This window comes from Salvelinus alpinus, chromosome 1 (assembly GCF_045679555.1).
Source record: "Salvelinus alpinus chromosome 1, SLU_Salpinus.1, whole genome shotgun sequence".
Taxonomy (NCBI): Eukaryota; Metazoa; Chordata; class Actinopteri; order Salmoniformes; family Salmonidae; genus Salvelinus; species Salvelinus alpinus.
In genome coordinates this window covers 99,141,742-99,160,049 of record NC_092086.1, presented here as the reverse complement: position 1 = coordinate 99,160,049, position 18,308 = coordinate 99,141,742, and the positions used below count along the sequence as shown (strand labels likewise).

The following is an 18,308-nucleotide window of genomic DNA, read 5'->3' as shown; positions in this document are numbered from 1 at the left end:
TGTGATCATAATATTCGTTTTGATAGAAAGAGTTAAATGACGTTAGTTTATATGAATCAAACACAGATCATTTGTTTCTCCCTCCCATATCTGACAGGCTCCAATGCTGTAGTGGCTTTGCACAGCAAGGAGATGAGTGCTTAATACGTGAGTAGTTGAACGCCTCTTTTATAGGAATGAACAAACCTGAATCAGATCATTGGGAGTAGACTTCACAACCATTTCCTCTTTCATTTCTAAAAGCATAACCATTTAATGTGAACTAACTCGCCCAATTGTTTTCCTTCAGCAATTTGTGAGAGTAACTTCACCTGCAAAGAGAATGAAGTTTGTGTGCGACCCCACGAATGCCGCTGTCGTTCTGGTTATTTTGGAGTCACTTGTGACACGAGTAAGTATCCTGTTACTACCTCACAGCTATCATTAAAGCGGTAATCAGCTGTTGAAACAATAACAAAAAGCTTAGGGATGGGGCTGGAGAAATGTGAATAATATATAATGTTTGTTTACACTTATCTATTTACAAACATTGGAGTAAAACAAGCTTATATTTTGGGTTCTGGTGGGGTACGACAGCTGAACTAAGCTCCTGAGGCAATAATACGTTATATTCTTCAAGAATCAATGGGTACATGTCATTAATTTGTAAGTCCAAAAATGGATGTAGCAACTGCAGATTGCCCCTTTTAAATGTAATTTTGACATTTATTTAAAGCATCAATTCCTGTGAAAGGTAGTGTTAATGTGTTAACACTAGTCATTTTCACATACAGCCAGTCCAGGTAGCCTACTACTCAGAACTACGTAGCCTACATCCAGAGAGAACTTAGTACACAAATGATCTCATTATTGATACATATTTGCCTTTCATCCTCCCTGTAGAATGTCCGTCCCAGTTCTGGGGACCTGACTGTAGGGGTAAGTGTGACTGCCATCCCAACGGGAGTTGCGAGGATGTCACTGGGGCCTGCACCTGTAACCCGAATCGCTGGGGGCCAAACTGTGAGAGAGCCTGCGATTGCCAGAAGGGCCAATGCAACCAGGAGACAGGCGCTTGTACGTGCTACGCAGGCTTCTGGGGCTCCCAGTGCTCCAACAACTGTCACTGCAGCATCAACTCTGTGTGTGATGTGGGAACGGGCCAGTGCCACTGCAACCCCGGCTGGTATGGGAGGAACTGTGGTGCTCAGTGTGCCTGCAACGGTTCTCCGTGTGACCAGCTCACCGGGCGCTGCAGGTGTCGACAGCGTTTGTGGGGTACTCACTGCGAGCACATGTGCCAGTGTATCCATGGACGCTGTAACCAGGCGGATGGATCGTGCACCTGCAGGCCAGGATTCAGAGGGAAGTTTTGCAGTGAGCCGTGTCCAGCTGGGTTCTACGGACAGAATTGCAGAAACAGGTTTGTGACACAACTGTGTTGGACAAAGATAACTTAGTTGGAACCACAGAGGTTAATTAGCTGGATAAGACACACATGTCTTTGCTCTTTTCTCTTTCAGTCTGCTGTACTGTGCCCATTGTGGTAGACATGTGGTGAAGCTGTCAAATTGAATGTGATTGACAAACTGTTTTGAGCTGTGACCCACCTACAGTTTCTTGGCCACCTAAAGCTGTTGGCACCCAAAACCAATACCTATGGCCGCAATCCAGTTTCTAGCAACAAAGGTACTAGCCTTGGCTGAAAGCCTGTGGCAGATGCTATAAGGGAACCAACCATTTGGAAACACTAGTTTAGCATGAGTATGACTGTTATGAATTGAGTTAGTCCATGCTATTCATGTTGTGTTATTATGTTACTGAGGACTTAGTCTTACTGTTCTTCCAGGTGTGGACACTGTAAAGGCCAACAGCCCTGCAAGGTGGCAGAGGGACGTTGCGTTGCATGTGAACGCGGTTGGAATGGCACCAGGTGTGACCAGATGTGTGCTCCTGGGTTCTTTGGTGGAAACTGCGAGGACGTGTGCTCACCCTGCAAAGATGGACACTTCTGCAACCGCATCGACGGCAATTGCCTCCACTGCAACCCTGGTTGGATGGGTGATCGGTAGGAATATGATTATGAGCTTCCTGTCACATTCATCATCTTTAATAAATAGATCACTAGTCACTTTAATAATGCCACATTAATAATGTTTACATATGTTGCATTACTCATCCCATATGTATATACTGTATTTTTATACCATCTATTGCAACTTGCCTACAAGTGTGCCACTCTGTCATTGCTCATCCATAATTATATGTATGTATTCTTATTCCATCCATATACTTAGATTTGTGTGTATTAGGTAGTTGTTGTGTAATTGTTAGATTAGTTGTTAGATATTACAAGCATTTCGCTACACTCGCAATAACATCTGCTAACCATGTGTATGTGACCAATAACATTTGATTTGAATAATTAAATGTAGATGATTGTAGAGAAATTATGAGAAGGGAATTATATCATCTCTGAGTTTTTTCAACCATTTTTGTCTTTACAGATGTGAGCTCAAGTGCCTGAATGGAACCTATGGAGAGAACTGTGTCAATAACTGCAACAGCTGTTTCAATGGGATGTGTCACTTCGCTACGGGAGAGTGTCTCTGTGACCCTGGCTTCTCTGGTGCCTAGTGTCACGGCGCCTCCTCTGCAGTGCAGGGGCGGTTCCTCCTGCAGGCAGAGGAGGGTCTTTAGTGATTGGAGTCATCTGGGCTCCAAGTATTTAAACTGTCACTAATCACTTTTCTCGCTCTCTCTCTCTGCTCCTCCAGGTATGCTCATGATTTGTTTGTTCCTTTGTAGTTTTGCATAGTTTTCACTCAGTCATGTTTACACACACTTATTCACGCATCCATGCACTTTACATACACCTTACATTATAATACTTCCACACCTCATTCCTTTTTCTTAGTTTTAAGTTAATAGTTTTGTTTATAATAAAGAACACTTTTAATTGGCCTATACCTGTTGTTCGTGTCCCCTCATTTTTGTCACAGGCTATGAGCCGGCTTGTGACACTAGTGAGTGCAAAACATTTCAACATGCAAAAATAGTGCAAAGAGCATATTGCCCAATGAAGTTTTCAGCCATGTCGTTTGCCTCTCTTTCCTATGCAGCTGTAATGTGAGCTGTTCAGAGGGTCAGTATGGGGTTAACTGTGCCCAGATCTGTTCCTGCCATGACAACAACTGCAACACAGTGACTGGAGCATGCAACCTACGTAAGAACCTTTCCTAAAACAGACGTATCTTATGTGATGAGGGAAAAAAGAGTAATGTACATGTATGCTTTTTCCAGAAAGCTTATTGGTAACGTATGTATCCTCCATAAAAACACTTAGGGACAATATTTATTTTAGAAAATATGTTTATTCTGTGGCAATGGTGACAGATTAGTGACCTCTGCTCTTTGAACAGAGCCTAACCAGAGGATGGGTGTGATGGCAGCAGGGGTGCTGGTCACCTGTCTCCTCCTCCTGCTCCTCTCCTTGTTGTGTTGCTGCTGTATCTGTAGACAAAACAAACAGAACGAGTAAGTAAAGTGGATGGAAAATGAAAACACAGATTCATTGTTGTTTGTATCGGGCACAGTACATCATGAGATATTGTCACATTGGTTGGATTTAAACTCAGACTTTACTGCTTGTTTTGTTTGTCTGGTGTTTGCTTTTAGCCCTGAGAAAAAATCCAAAAGAAGCCTCTGGAGGGTTTACACGAATCAGCTCTAAGCTTCCTTGCATCCCACTGAGACGGCAGTAGCTACCCAAAGTTGATGGTACGTACTACTCATTTGCATTTCTGTCATACTTGTTGTTCAATGTTTAAAATTCATGTTAATGTGTGTTTTCACCGGGTTCTCATGATTGATGATAAACCAGCCAAATACCAATATATTCAAAGTAGCATCCTTTATCCTTGGTATTTTGCTTTGCTTTGAATGGCTGTGACAGTGAACTCAGTGTCTTATCATTGTCAACAGATAAGTTCAAATCTTTAGTGAATGTAGGTTCTAAGGGTTAGAGCTCTGTTTCTGTTCTCCACAGTGTCCCACCATGACTCTGAGAATACTTTCAACTGTAGTTTCATCGAGCCCCCCTCCGCAGTGGAGCAACCCACCACCTGCAGGTCGTCCCGAGCCTCTTCCGTAGAGACCACAGAGGATGGACATGTCTATGCTGTCCCTGACGGTGAGTGTTCTAGTCCTGGATGATACTGCATGCTGCATTAAAACCCCATCTGTTGTGTGGTGGTCGGGTATGGGGTGGTAGGGTTAGGGGAAAATAACAATATATACAGTATCAGTCAAAAGTTTGGACACACCTACTCATTCAAGGGGTTTTCTTTATTTTTACTATTTTCTACTAGCAAATGAGTTTGCAAGTAGTACTATTACTTTTACTACTATATGGAATCATGTAGTAACCCAAAGTGTTAAACAAATCAAAATATATTTTAGATTATTCAAAGTAGCCACCCTTTGCCTTGATGACAGCTTTGCACACACTTGGCATTCTCAACCAGCTTCACGAGGTAGTCACCTGGAATTCATTTCAATTAACAGGTATGCCTAGTTAATTTGTGGAATTTCTTTCCTTAATGCATTTGAACCAATCAGTTGTATTGTGACAAGGTAGGGGTGGGCCAAGTCCATATTATGTGTCACACCCTGACCATGGAGAGCCTTTGGTTCTCCATGATGTTTAGGTCAGAGCGTGACTAGGGGGGTGTTCTAGTCATTTTGTTTCTATGTTTTGGGATTGAGTATGGTTCCCAATTAGAGGCAGCTGATTATCGTTGTTTCTTATTGGGGATCATACTTAAGGGTTTGTGCTTTGTGGGATATTGTTTTTGAGGGAGAGAGCATGTTGCACCTCAGTACTGCACGGTCGTTGTTTGTTTTAAGTTTCACTAAAAATAAAGATGTGAACTCCAATCACGCTCTACCTTGGTCCGTCTCTCCACACGTTTGTGACATTATGGCAAGAACAGCTCAAATAAGCAAAGAGAAACGACAGTCCATCATTACTTTAGGACATGAAGGTCAGTCAATATGGAACATTTCAAGAACTTTCAAAGTTTCTTCAATTGCAGTCGCAAAAACTATCAAGCGCTATAATGAAACTGGCTCCCATGAGGACTGCCATTGTCTGGAAGACCCAGAGTTACCTCTGCTGCAGAGGATAAGTTCATTAGAGTTAACTGCACCTCAGATTGCAGCCCAAATAAATGCTTCACAGAGTTCAAGTACCAGACACATCTCAACATCAACTGTTCAAAGTAGACTGCATGAATCAGGCCTTCATGGATGAATTGCTGCAAAAACTACTGCTTAAGGACACTAAGAAGAAGAGACTTGCTTGGATCAAGAAACACGAGCAATGGATATTAGACCAGTGGAAATCTGTCCTTTGGTCTGACGAGTCCAAATTTGAGAGTTTTGGTTCCAACCGCCGTGTCTTTGTGAGACGCAGAGTAGGTGAACGGATGATCTCTGCATGTGTGTTTCCCACCGTGAAGCATGGAGGAGGAGGTGTGGGTGTGCTTTGCTGGTGACACTGTCTGACATTTATTTAAATTAAGGCACCAGCATGGCAGTGGTACACCATCCCATCTGGTATGCACTTAGTGGGACTATCATTTGTTTTTCAACAGGACAGTAGCCCTTACACAGCCTGGAGGTGTGTTTTGGGTAATTTGACCAAGAAGGAGAGTGACGGTGCTGCATCAGATGACCTGGCCTCCACAATCACACGACCTCAACCCAATGGTTTGGGATGAGTTGAACCGCAGAGTGAAGGAAAAGCAGCCAACAAGTGCTCAGCATGTGGGAACTCCTTCAAGACTTTGGAAAAGCATTCCTCATGAAGCTGGTTGAGAGAATGCCAAGAGTGTACAAAGCTGTCATCAAGGCAAAGTGTGGCTACTTTGAAGAATCTCAAATATAAAATATGTTTTGATTTGTTTAACACTTTTTTTGGGGGGTTCATACATGATTCCATATGTGTTATTTCATAGTTAATATGTCTTCACTATTCTACAATATTAGAAAATAGTTAAAATAAAGAAACTCTTCAATGAGTAGGTGTGTCCAAACTTTTGACTGGTACTGTGTGTATATATACATGTGTATATGTATTTTAAAAATATATATATGGGGGATTGGAAATGATACAGACAATTACATTGATGGAAGCCACAATCTATATGCACTATTAAAGCTGATCTACCCCAAATACACTTACTAATCTGCTGCCATGTCATCCAATTAAGGCCCTAGTTTCAAGAGTAAACATCAACAGGAAATACAGCACCTAAAACATTCCCAGAGCATTACTATTTATTTCCTCAACATCTCAGGTTTGAAAGGGGAGTCTGATTCTGCTTATCGTTTATTTATTTGAAAAGAACATGATTGTCGTTTGAACTCTCCCCTCTCTAGAACCTGGAGAACAGAACAAAAATAAAGGGAACAGAATCAACACAACAGAGACGAGAGTACTGGCTGATTATGATGATATCTCTGAGGTAGACACATTGCCGGAGAACATGGACATGACTATGCAGGTCTCAGTTAACACCAGTGAGCTGCCACTCCAGAAGTCCTCAGAGAATGAGGGCTCCTGCAGTGGCACAGTCAGCCAACAGCATCTGCCTCCGGGCCCATGCTCCGCAGCCACCCTAGCAGTCCAGCAAGGAGAACAGTGTAGGGTCAAACACTGTCAAAGATAATGGAAAGCCTATAGCTGCTGAGAGGGTTAAACCTCGACCACCAGACCCCTCCACAAAGCCAAAGCTATCCTGGGTCCATGCATCTCCTGGGCCGAAACAGAATAATATAAGTCAGGAAAAGACTGTGGCTGAGGAGAAAACGAGTTCCAGGAAGAAAGCCAGCAAGCATCAAGCTCCCAATGCCGCAGAGTCTGCATGTACATATGGGGCTGGCTTCCAAGGGGAGAAGAAGCCAACTAAAAGTAGATCAGGTATGTTGCAGATAGAGCACATCAACGGGGCAGTGAAGAGTGTCCTCAGGAAAATGGGCAACTTCCGTGCTGACCGGAGGCCTGAAATCCCCAGAGAGTCCACAGAGAAGAGCCCCAGTTTATCCCTAAACAGGGAGGTTAACCAACTGAACATACACTCGGAGGCAGCCTCTCTCTTAGCTGCTCAGCTGAAGGAGAAGACTCAGAGCCTGAACAGGAGTGAGACCGGCTGCTGTGAGGAGAGCCTGTCTCACCTCCAGGCCATAGAAAAAATCCCACCTCGCCCCAAAAGACCACGGGCAACCAGCCTGGAGCAAAGGCTCTGCTTCCCACATCCGCGAGTTCACAGAAGCCTCTGCCAGATACGCCATCTAAAGAAGCCAAAATCCCAGAGAAACAGGACTGTAACCACTCTGAAAGCAGTTCAGAGAAGGGAGACTCCACAGTAAAGAAGGCCCCAATGACAAAGCCTCCTCAAAAAAAAACAAGGAGTAATAGTCTTTGTTTTTGAGTCTATTTCCTTCCAAGGGTTGCAGTGACGCCACCTCAGGCTGCAAGTTAGTGTTGTCAGTGTTGATGATTTTAAGTTCTGAGAACGCACATGTTGAGATGTCTGAAATATTTTTTGGGACACATTTGTTTCATTGTGTTTTGCACCAAATCGAATATCGATGGAATATTTTCCCTTCTGTGGGTGTTTTTCATCTTGAGAAATGTTATGATATAATGCAGTATTCTTTATAATTTAACTTTTTATTTTCCTTCACCATAGCTATTCTTAAATCAATGTATTGTATAACAGTGAGTGCTAGGAGGTCTGAATACTTATTTACCTTGATCAACTGTCATTTTTGTACCCAACATTTTCTAATTTGTTCATATTGAATAAAACAAACACCCCAAAAACCTGGATTTTGCATCTCCTAAATGTTTTAAGTTGGAAAGCCGATCCCACTGCCCAGAACTGAAGCCACATCAGGGCCTCAGACAAACAAGAGGTGTGTTGTGTTGATGGTAGAACAGTTTGGGGTCTGTTTTTCTAATCTTTACTATTTTCTACATTGTAGAATAATAGTGAAGACATCACTATTATTAAAATAACACATATGGAATCATGTAGTAAAAAGTGTTAAACAAATCAAAATACACTACCGTTCAAAAGTTTGGTCACTTAGAAATGTCCTTGTTTTTAAAATAAAAGCAAAACAAAATTGTCCATTAAAATAACATCAAATTGATCAGAAATACAGTGTAGATATTGTTAATGTTTTAAATTACTATTGTAGCTGGAAAAGTTAGATTTTTTATGGAATATCTACATGGGCGTACAGAGGCCCATTTATCAGCAACCATCACTCCTGGGTTACAATGGCACATTGTGTTAGCTAATCCAAGTTTATTATTTTAAAAGGCTAATTGATCATTAGAAAACCCTTTTGCAATTATGTTAGCACAGCTGAAAACTGTGTGCTTATTAAAGAAGCAATAAAACGGGCCTTCTTTAGACTAGTTGAGTATCTGGAGCATCAGCATTTGTGGGTTCGACTACAGGCTCACAATGGCCAGAAACAAAGAACTTTCTTCTGAAACTCGTCAGTCTATTCTTGTTCTGAGAAATTAAGGCTATTCCATGTGAGAAATTGCCAAGAAACTGAAGATCCCGTACAACGCTGTGTACTACTCCCTTCACAGAACAGCGGAAACTGTCTCTAACCAGAATAGAAAGAGGAGTGGGAGGCCCCGGTGCACAATTGAGCAAGAAAGAGGACAAGTACATTAGAGTGTCTAGATTGAGAAACAGACGCCTCACAAGTCCTCAACTGGCAGCTTCATTAAATAGTATCCGCAAAACACCAGTCTCAACGTCAACAGTGAAGAGGCGACTCCGGGATGCTGGCCTTCTAGGCAGAGTTGCAAAGAAAAAGCCATATCTCAAACTGTCTAATAAAAAGAAAAGATTAAAATGGGCAAAAGAACACAGACACTGGACAGAGGAAGATTGGGGAAAAAAGTGTTATGGACAGACAAATCTAAGTTTGAGGTGTTCGGATCACAAAGAAGAACATTCGTGAGACACAGAAAAAATGAAAAGATGCTGGAAGAATGCTTGACGCCATCTGTCAACCATGGTGGAGGCAATGTGATGGTCTGGGGGTGATTTGGTGGTGGTAAAGTGGGAGATTTGTACAGGGTAAAAGGGATCTTGAAGAAGGAAGGCAATCACTCCATTTTGCAACGCCATGCCATACCCTGTGGACGGCGCTTAATTGGAGCCAATTTCCTCCTACAACAGGACAATGACCCAAAGCACAGCTCCAAACTATGCAATAACTATTTAGGGAAGAAGCAGTCAGCTGGTATTCTGTCTATAATGGAGTTCCCAGCACAGTCACCGGATCTCAACCCTATTGAGCTGATGTGGGAGCAGCTTGACCGTATGGTACGTATGTCACGTTCGTTTAGAGATGGATTGTACCAAGGTGCAGCGTGGTAGGCGTACATCTTTCTTTTATTAAATTACACCGAAAAAACAACAAAAATACAAAACAAACGTAAAGCTACATGCAGCGCAGAAAGCAACTACACACAAACAAGATCCCACAAACTAAAGGTGGAAAAAAGGCTGCCTAAGTATGATCCCCAATCAGAGACAACAATAGACAGCTGCCTCTGATTGGGAACCATACCCGGCCAACAAAGAAATAGAAAAACTAGAATGCCCACCCAAATCACACCCCGACCGAACCAAATAGAGACATAAAAAGGCTCTCTAAGGTCAGGGCGTGACAACGTACGAAATGCCCATCAAGCCAATCCAACTTGTGGGAGGTGCTTCAGGAAGCATGGGGTGAAATCTTTTCAGATTACCTCAATAAATTGACAACTAGAATGCCAAAGGACTGCAAGGCTGTAATTGCTGCCAATGGAGGATTCTTTGACGAAAGCAAAGTTTGAAGGACACAATCATTATTATTTAAATTATCTATAACCTTGTCAACATCTTGACTATATTTCCTATTCATTTTGCAACTCATTTCATGTATGTTTTCATGGAAAACAAGAACATTTCTAAGTGACCCCAAACTTTTGAACAGTAGTGTATATTTTAAATGTTAGATTCTTCAAAGTAGACACCTTTTACCTTAATGACAGCTTTGCACACTCTTGGCATTCTCTCAACCAGCTTCACCTGGAATGTTTTTCCAACAGTCTTGAAGGAGTTCCCACATATGCTGAGCAATAGATGGCTGCTTTTCCTTCACTCTGCAGTTCAACTCCTCCCAAACCATCTCAATTGGGTTGAGGTCAGGTGATTGTGGAGGCCAGGTCATCTGAGGCAGCAATCCATCACTCTCCTTCTTGGTAAAATAGCTCTTGCACAGCCTGGAGGTGTGTTGGGTCACTGTCCTGTTGAAAAACAAATGATAGTCCCACTAAGTGCAAACCAGATGGGATGGCGTATCGCTGCAGAATGCTGTGGCAGCCATGCTGGTTAAGTCTGGGTCTTTTACCAAATAGGGCTATCTTCTGTATACCACGCCTACCTTGTCACAACACAACTGATTGACTCAAACACATTAAGAAGTAAAGAAATTCCACAAATGAACTTTTAACAATGCACACCTGTTAATTGAAATGCATTCCAGGTGACTACCTCATGAAGCTGTTTGAGAGAATGTCAAGAGTGTGCAAAGCTGTTATCAAGGCAAGGGTGGCTACTTTGAATAATCTCAAATATATAATATATTTTGATGTGTATAACGCTTTTTTGGTTACTACATGATTCCATATGTCTTATTCCATAGTTTTGATGTCTTCAATATTATTCTACAATGTACAAAATAGTCAAAATAAAGAAAAACCCTTGAATGATTAGGTGTCCAAACTTTGTACTGGTACTGTATGTATATACAGTTGAAGTCGGATGTTTACATCATTAAAACTCATTTTTCAATCACTCCACAAATTTCTTGTTAACAAACTATAGTTTTGGCAAGTCAGTTAGGACATCTACTTTGTGCATGACACAAGTAATTTTTCCAACAATTGTTTACAGACAGATTATTTCACTTATAAATGTAGACCGCCTCAAGTCTGGTTCATCCTTGGGAGAAATTTCCAAATGCCTGAAGGTACCACATTCATCTGTAAAAACAATAGTACACAAGTATAAACACCATGGGACCACGCAGCCATCATACCGCTCAGGAAGGAGACGCGTTCTGTCTCCTAGAGATGAACGTACTTTGGTGTGAAAAGTGCAAATCAATCCCAGAACAACAGCAAAGGACCTTCTGAAGATGCTGGAGGAAACAAGTACAAAAGTATCTATATTCACAGTAGAACGAGTCTTATATCGACATAACATGAAAGGCCGCTCAGCAAGGAAGAAGCTACTGCTCCAAAACCGCCACAAAAAGCCAGACTACGGTTTGCAACTGCACATGGGGACAAAGATCGTAGTTTTTGGAGAAATGTCCTCTGGTCTGATGAAACAAAAATAGAACTGTTTGGCCATAATGACCATTGTTATGTTTGGAGGAAAAAGGGGGAGGCTTGCAAGCCGAAGACACCATCCCAACCGTGAAGCACGGGGGTGGCAGCATCATGTTGTGGGGGTGCTTTGATGCAAGAGGGACTGGTGCACTTACCAAAATAATGGCATCATGAGGAAGAAAAATTATGTGGATATATTGAAGCAACATCTCAAGACATCAGTCAGGAAGTTAAAGCTTGGTCGCAAATGGGTCTTCCAAATGGACAATGACCCCAAGCATACTTCCAAAGTTGTGGCAGAATGGCTTAAGGACAACAAAGTCAAGGTATTGGAGTGGCCATCACAAAGCCCTGACCTCAATCCCATAGAAAATTTGTTGGCAGAACTGAAAAAGCGTGTGCGAGCAAGGAGGCTTACAAACCTGACTCAGTTACACCAGCTCTGTTATGAGGAATGGGTCAAAACTTATTGTGGGAAGCTTGTGGAAGGCTACCGGAAATGTTTGACCCAAGTTAAACAATTTAAAACTTCTTCAGGCTGCAAGCCCGACATCGGGATCAATATGACAACAGCCTGTCCAAGTGCAGAGCGCGAAATTCAAAATCTATTTTTGTAAAATATTTAACTTTCACACATTAACAAGTCCAATACAGCATTTGAAAGATAAACATCTTGTCAATCCAGCCAACATGTCCGATTTTTTAAATGTTTTACAGAGAAAACACCACATATATTTATGTTAGGTCACCACCAAATAAAAAAAGACAGAAAGACATTTCACAGCACAAGTAGGCTGCATTTAGCATGCACAAGCCAACCTAACTAACCTAGAACCAACCTAAATAACCTAGAAAAAACTACCTCAGATGACAGTCCTATAACATGTTACACAATAAATCTATGTTTTGTTCAAAAAAAATGCATATTTTAGCTATAAATCAGTTTTACATTACTGCTACCATCAAGGCTACAGTAAGAAATCGCACGGCAGTAGCCAGAGAAAACAGACACCAACGTCTACTTCTAATTTCACATCAGAAAAGATTTCAGAAAAATATATGGTGGATAGCTAATGAAAGAGAAAGATCTTGTGAATACAGACAATATTTCCGATTTCTGAAGTGTTTTACAGCGAAAACACAATATATCGTTATATTAGCTTACTACAATAGCTAGCACACAGCAGCATTGATTCTAGTCAAACGCTAGCGATAGCACAGTTCGACAGATATATGAAAAAGCATCCCAAATTGGGTCCTTATCTTTGTTGATTTTCCATCAGAATGTTCTCCAAAGGGTCCTTTGTTCAGAACCGTGTTCATTTGGACCTAGAACGAACGATGTCCCTGTTGAATTAGCATGACACACTGGCCATGCCATGCTAACCTCTCCGTCTTGACAAAATTCTTGCGTCGCATCACGTCTAAAGTCCAGAATAAATTTCAATAATATAATTAAAGTATATTGAAAAAACATACTTTAGGATGATTTTGTGACATGTATCAAAGAAAATCGAAGCTGGAGGTCATATTCACCTATAACGAGTGTTTTCCAGGAGCGCGGTCCAGTTCCTACTTCGCGCCCAGAAAAAATTATAAAGTGCGCACTTATCACTCAAAGAGGTTCCTTTCAGTCCCTGACAGAGATAATCAAGTCCTTTTTTCTCTCACTTCCGCATGACAACCAGGGGAAGATGTGTGACGTGTTTGTACAGTCCCAAGTGCCAAGGCCTTTTATAGAGAGTATCTTGAAGAGAGACATAGCTTCTTGGAAAATTCACTTTTTCCAGAAAATGGGCTGTAAAAAGAGTTATGTTTCACTTAGAGAAATAATTAAACCTGTTTTAGAAACTAGAAGGTGTTTTATATCCAAAGGTAATAAATAATATGCATATTGTACGAGCAAGAATTGAGTACGAGGCCGTTTGAAATGGGCACCTTTTTTCTGGCTACTCAATAATTTCCCTTGCAGCCATAACAGCTACCAAATACTAATTGAGTGTATGTGTAACGGCTTTTGTCGGTGGAAGGAGAGGACCAAAGCGCAGCGTAGTTAGTGTTCATCTTAATTTAATAAAAATCAAAAACCAGAACACTTCAAAATACAAAAACAACAAAAGTGAAAACCGAAACAGTTCTATCTGGTGCAGACACACAAAGACTGAAGACAACCACCCACAAACCACAATAGAACACAGGCTACCTAAATATGGTTCCCAAGACAATGACTAACACCTGCCTCTGATTGAGAACCATATCAGGCCAAACGAGAAACCCCACATAGAAACAGAAAACATAGATCATACCCACCCAACTCACGCCCTAACCACACTAAAACAAAGAAAATACAAAAGAACTATGGTCAGAACGTGACATTATGTAAACTTCTGACCCACTGGGAATGTGATGAAAGAAATAAAAGCTGAAATAAATCATTCTCTCTACTATTATTCTGACATTTCACATACTTAAAATAAAAGTGGTGATCCTAACTGACCTAAGACAGGGAATTTGTACTAGGATTAAATGTCAGGAATTGTGAAAAACTGAGTATAAATGTATTTGGCTAAGGTGTATGTAAACTTCTGACTTCAACTGTATATTTTTATATATAGGGAAGCCTTAAGATAAATCATCCACTAGTTTAGAAAGAAACATTTTGTATTGTTTTTGAGTAAAGTAGTAATATGTTAGGTTAGTATGTTGTGGCAAGATGCCCCCTCCAATGTGGCCCCTTTATGGTTGATCATGTTTCTAGCTGTAATTGTTAATTTTTTTATTTTTTTATTTAACCAGGTAGGCCAGTTGAGAACAAGTTCCCCTTTCCAACTGCGACCTGGCAAAGATAAAGCAAAGCAGTGCGACACAAACAACACAGAGTTACACATGGGATAAACAAACACAGTCAAATAACACAATAGAAAAATGTATATACAATTTAGGCACTGGCTAGCCCAGTTAGCTACCTAGCAACCTCACTAGCAGAATGTCTGAAGATAAATAAATGCTAGCCAGCTAGTCAGCATAAGCTAATGTCTGCTAGCATAGCTACTTCCTTTTCAGATGTGAGTTTTCAAGAAATAATCTGATTGTGGTGGCTATGGCGAAGAGGCGCTTAGTAGTTCCCTGAATATTATTGATAATGGGTAGGGCATTAAGGCAGCTGCCCATGCTTTTAAAGTGCCATCCAAAACCCTGAGGCGCCACCGAGACAAGCAGTTCAAAAACCCAGGCTACAGCCATTTGGGTGGGTTACCAGTCTTCACTGGCTCTTTCGAATGTGACCTGGTGAATCAACCTCCGCCACAACCTCCACCCCACAGCCTACCCAGCACCCACAGGTCTCCAGTGACCTTGCTCCGAATGTTGGTAAGAAAAAGAAAAAACGGCATAAAAGCATAAAACACAGTATTTCAGTATTACAAACAAGTTTGTTAAAAAGTACATGTTGTTAAAACCAATAAAAACAACCAGAAATAAAACAACTTTTTTATGTAAAACATCAAATTCTGTAAAAGTCATTTAAAATGTGTATAAATTAATTAACAAAAGTAAAACATTTTTAAGACATGGAAAACATGTAAAAAGTAACTTTGTTAAAAGGCTGTCTTCGGTCTTTTGTACAGGACCGGGGTGAGTCCTTATCAAACTCGCCTCCTCCTGCTCCTCCGAATAAATTTCCGTCCTGTCCGTCGGGGCCCAGAGGAGATCCCTCCCCTAGGCGCCGCAGCGTTGTCAGGCCGTGGCCGCCAGGACCTTGGGTGTTGTGGGGGACCCTTCGTCTTGGGTCGAGGCCCCCTTTCTTCTGTACCACCCCAGGGCTTCCGTGGCTGCCATGGCCGCTGGTCTCTACTCGTTTCACTACCAGCAGGTTGCGGGAGGACCACAGTGCTTCCTTCAGACTTGTGAGGGTGGACCAGAGCTTGGTAAAGGCCTTCGGTGGAATAGGCCTTCGGCCCACCCCATACAGCATGAGCTGGGGCGTCAGGTCCTCCCCTGCTGGCAGACACGGGGAGATCAGGGGGCCTGCTTCCTTCCACAGGTCCCTGGCGGCTCTGCACTCCCAGAGCAAGTGCCTCACTGACTCATCTTGGCCGCAGCCTGGTCGGGGGCACGTGGATGTCCTCACCATGCCCCGAGAGTGCATAACGCCCCTGACCGGGAGGAAATCGTGGACGACCATCCAAGACAGGTCCCGGTGCCGATTCAGCAGGACAGATGTTGCTATCTGATTTTGTAATTAAACAAATGTGTGGTTGAATTTATTCTCCCACTGTCTAATTATTGTCTCGGCCTTAGGCTTATATATCACGGTGTCAAGCAGTGGAGGCTCCTCGGAGGAGGAAGGGGAGGACCATCCTCAGAGAATTTATCCTTTTTTGATAAAACTATACTAAATATATTCACGTCACCGAATAATTGATTAAAACACACTGTTTTACAATGAAGGTTTACAGTAGCCTCAACAGCACTCTGTAGGGTAGCGCCATGGTGTAGTCGGAGGACAGCTAGCTTCCGTCCTCCTCTGGGTACATTGACTTAAAAAACCTAGGAGACTCATGGTTCTCACCCCCTTCCTTAGACTTACACAGTAATTATGGCAACTTCGAGAGGACGTTCTCCAACCTAACAGAGCTCTTGCAGCATGACCTGGCATGTTGTCCACCCAATCAAGGGATCAGATATTGAATCTAGTATAAGCATAAGATACAGCTAACTAGCACTGCAGTGCATAACATTTGGTGAGTAGTTGACTCAAAAAATGCCACAATAGTTGAACAGTTAACAAATTACTTATTTTTTTAAAATAAAGAAGCAAGAGAGATTGTTTGTTGTTGTTGCTTTCACTTACTTAGCTAGCTAGCTAGTTTAGCCTACTCAAACTGAGGGATGCTATGTTAGCTACAGTTGCTGGCTATGACTATCCAACACAACACTGGAACCCTTCCAATTCAAGGTAAGATTTCGGTTTACTATTTTAATGCCATTGGGGCTCGTCGGTGTAACTGCTAAACTGCTTATTGAACTGCACACTAACGTTACTGCGTGATTGTAGCAGGTTTACTAATGCGTTAGTTCTATTAGTTATGTTGACTATGACACTACTTTAGCTAACATAGTGACAATGATGTAGGAGAGCACATAGATGTGAGAAGGAATACTACGTGGCTGCTATGAAAGTGAATTATGTTTATGTGTGATCAGGGGTTTATTCATTCCGCCAATTCTGTTGTAAAACATTTATTAAACAGAATTAAACGGAACAGGGATAAGCATACCTTACACCCTAGATCAGCTAGATGCAGGCAAGTGCGCGCAAGGCGGGATTGAATGTGTCACTGTCAAATTTCTATCGACCTGTGTGCACCTACATGATAAACTTTCATTCATAGGCTAGGTTGATGGGCTTGATGGGTATAGGGAAAATTTGAGTATCATGTAGTACCCTAAACCTATTGATGTTACATTGAACTGGGTATATGGAATATGAATGACAGTCATCCAATATGCTGTAATATAAATAAGGCAATGCTCATGAGACAAAAAAAATCGTCCTCCCTCATCTTAAAACGGCACCTGCTGCCAAAGCATATGAAATAACAGGTTACAGAAAAAACAATGCAATTGACACATATTTTGTAATATTGCTTTTTTTGGGGTGGGGGCCTTGCTTGCTTTCCCGGTGATTTTACCCACGCACCGCTACTGCCGACCTTGGATGTGGGATATAAAGTATTACATAAACAGGACATGGATAGAATAATGCTGGATGGATTCGCCATATAGAGGAAATGGCTCCATCTTGTGTTCCCAACATAGAGCAGGACCTGGTTGTCACACTTCTGACCAGACATTAATGACACTTTCAAAACTGGGAAAAAACTAGCTTCTACTGGAAAAATCGATTTGGACGTGTCATCCAACTCGATATTCCAACTCAGACCTCTTTCTAGAGCTCTGACGTCATATGACCTCATATTTTCCCAGTTGTTTTGAATGTGGCATCAAACCAGAGATACAATCCCTCAGATTACATAGTCAAATTTTGATAAACTCCCATATCTATTGGGTGAAATATCAGTGTGCCATCAGAGCGGCAAGATTTGTAACCTGTTGCCACAAGAAAAGTGCAACCAGTGAAGAACAAACATTTTTCTCCTTTTGTATTTTTAACTATTTGTACATCGTTATAACATTGTACATAAGACAATGTATGATGTTTGAAATGTCTCTATTCCTATGACACTTTTGTGAGTGTAATGTTTACTGTTCATTTTTTGTTTATCTATTTCACTTGCTTTGGCAATGTAAGCATGTTTCCCATGCCAATAAAGCCCTTCAAATTGATACTGTATATAATGGCGAGATGGTCTTGTCTCCACCCCAACAATGGGAGTTGTCGTCCCAATGGCAGGAAGGCAGGCGGTCTGCTAATCATGGTCAGATTGACGAGTGAACCCTCTTGCCTCTTCCTCCCTGCCATTGACCACTTCTCCCAGTGAGGGGAACGTAGGACAGCAATGCCTTGTGAAAGAAGGGCTACTGATAACTTGTATTGAGTATTCTGGTAGAAAACCTTTGGTTCTTACTGGGGACTGACTGAAGGGCAGTGCCCACTTTTGACATCAACTGTATTAGACTTGAGCATTGATACTTGTGGATTGGTGCTATTCAAGTTTGAGTTGTTTGTGTCAACAAGTTACACAATAGAACTTTGATACAGTGAGTTATTTTGTACAATGGAATGCCACTAAAGTAACATCACTCATGGCAGGGAATAATATTATCCAACAAGAGAATGTCAAGAAATGCTTACTAGTTTTCTGATTCTACAATTCAAAACGTG

General features: G+C 41.7%; 1 protein-coding gene and 1 long non-coding RNA gene across 3 annotated transcripts; both read left to right on the top strand.

Annotated features, from left to right (window-relative positions):
• The first annotated feature begins 36 nt into the window (after positions 1-36).
• Positions 37-1,658, top strand: LOC139567494 (scavenger receptor class F member 2-like). The gene is made up of 4 exons (XM_071388813.1): positions 37-41; positions 98-147; positions 290-391; positions 883-1,658. The coding sequence occupies exons 1-4, from the start codon at positions 37-39 to the stop codon at positions 1,437-1,439; spliced, it is 714 nt and encodes a 237-aa protein (XP_071244914.1). The 3' UTR covers positions 1,440-1,658.
• A 177-nt stretch (positions 1,659-1,835) lies between these two features.
• LOC139536445 (uncharacterized) lies at positions 1,836-6,472 on the top strand. 2 transcript variants are annotated; one of them, XR_011667309.1, is made up of 6 exons: positions 1,836-2,047; positions 2,487-3,205; positions 3,402-3,516; positions 3,658-3,759; positions 4,065-4,171; positions 6,424-6,472. It is a non-coding gene; the product is annotated as an uncharacterized lncRNA (long non-coding RNA). The 2 variants fall into 2 exon arrangements; XR_011667312.1 differs by having other exon boundaries at positions 4,028-4,171.
• Positions 6,473-18,308: the final 11,836 nt, after the last annotated feature.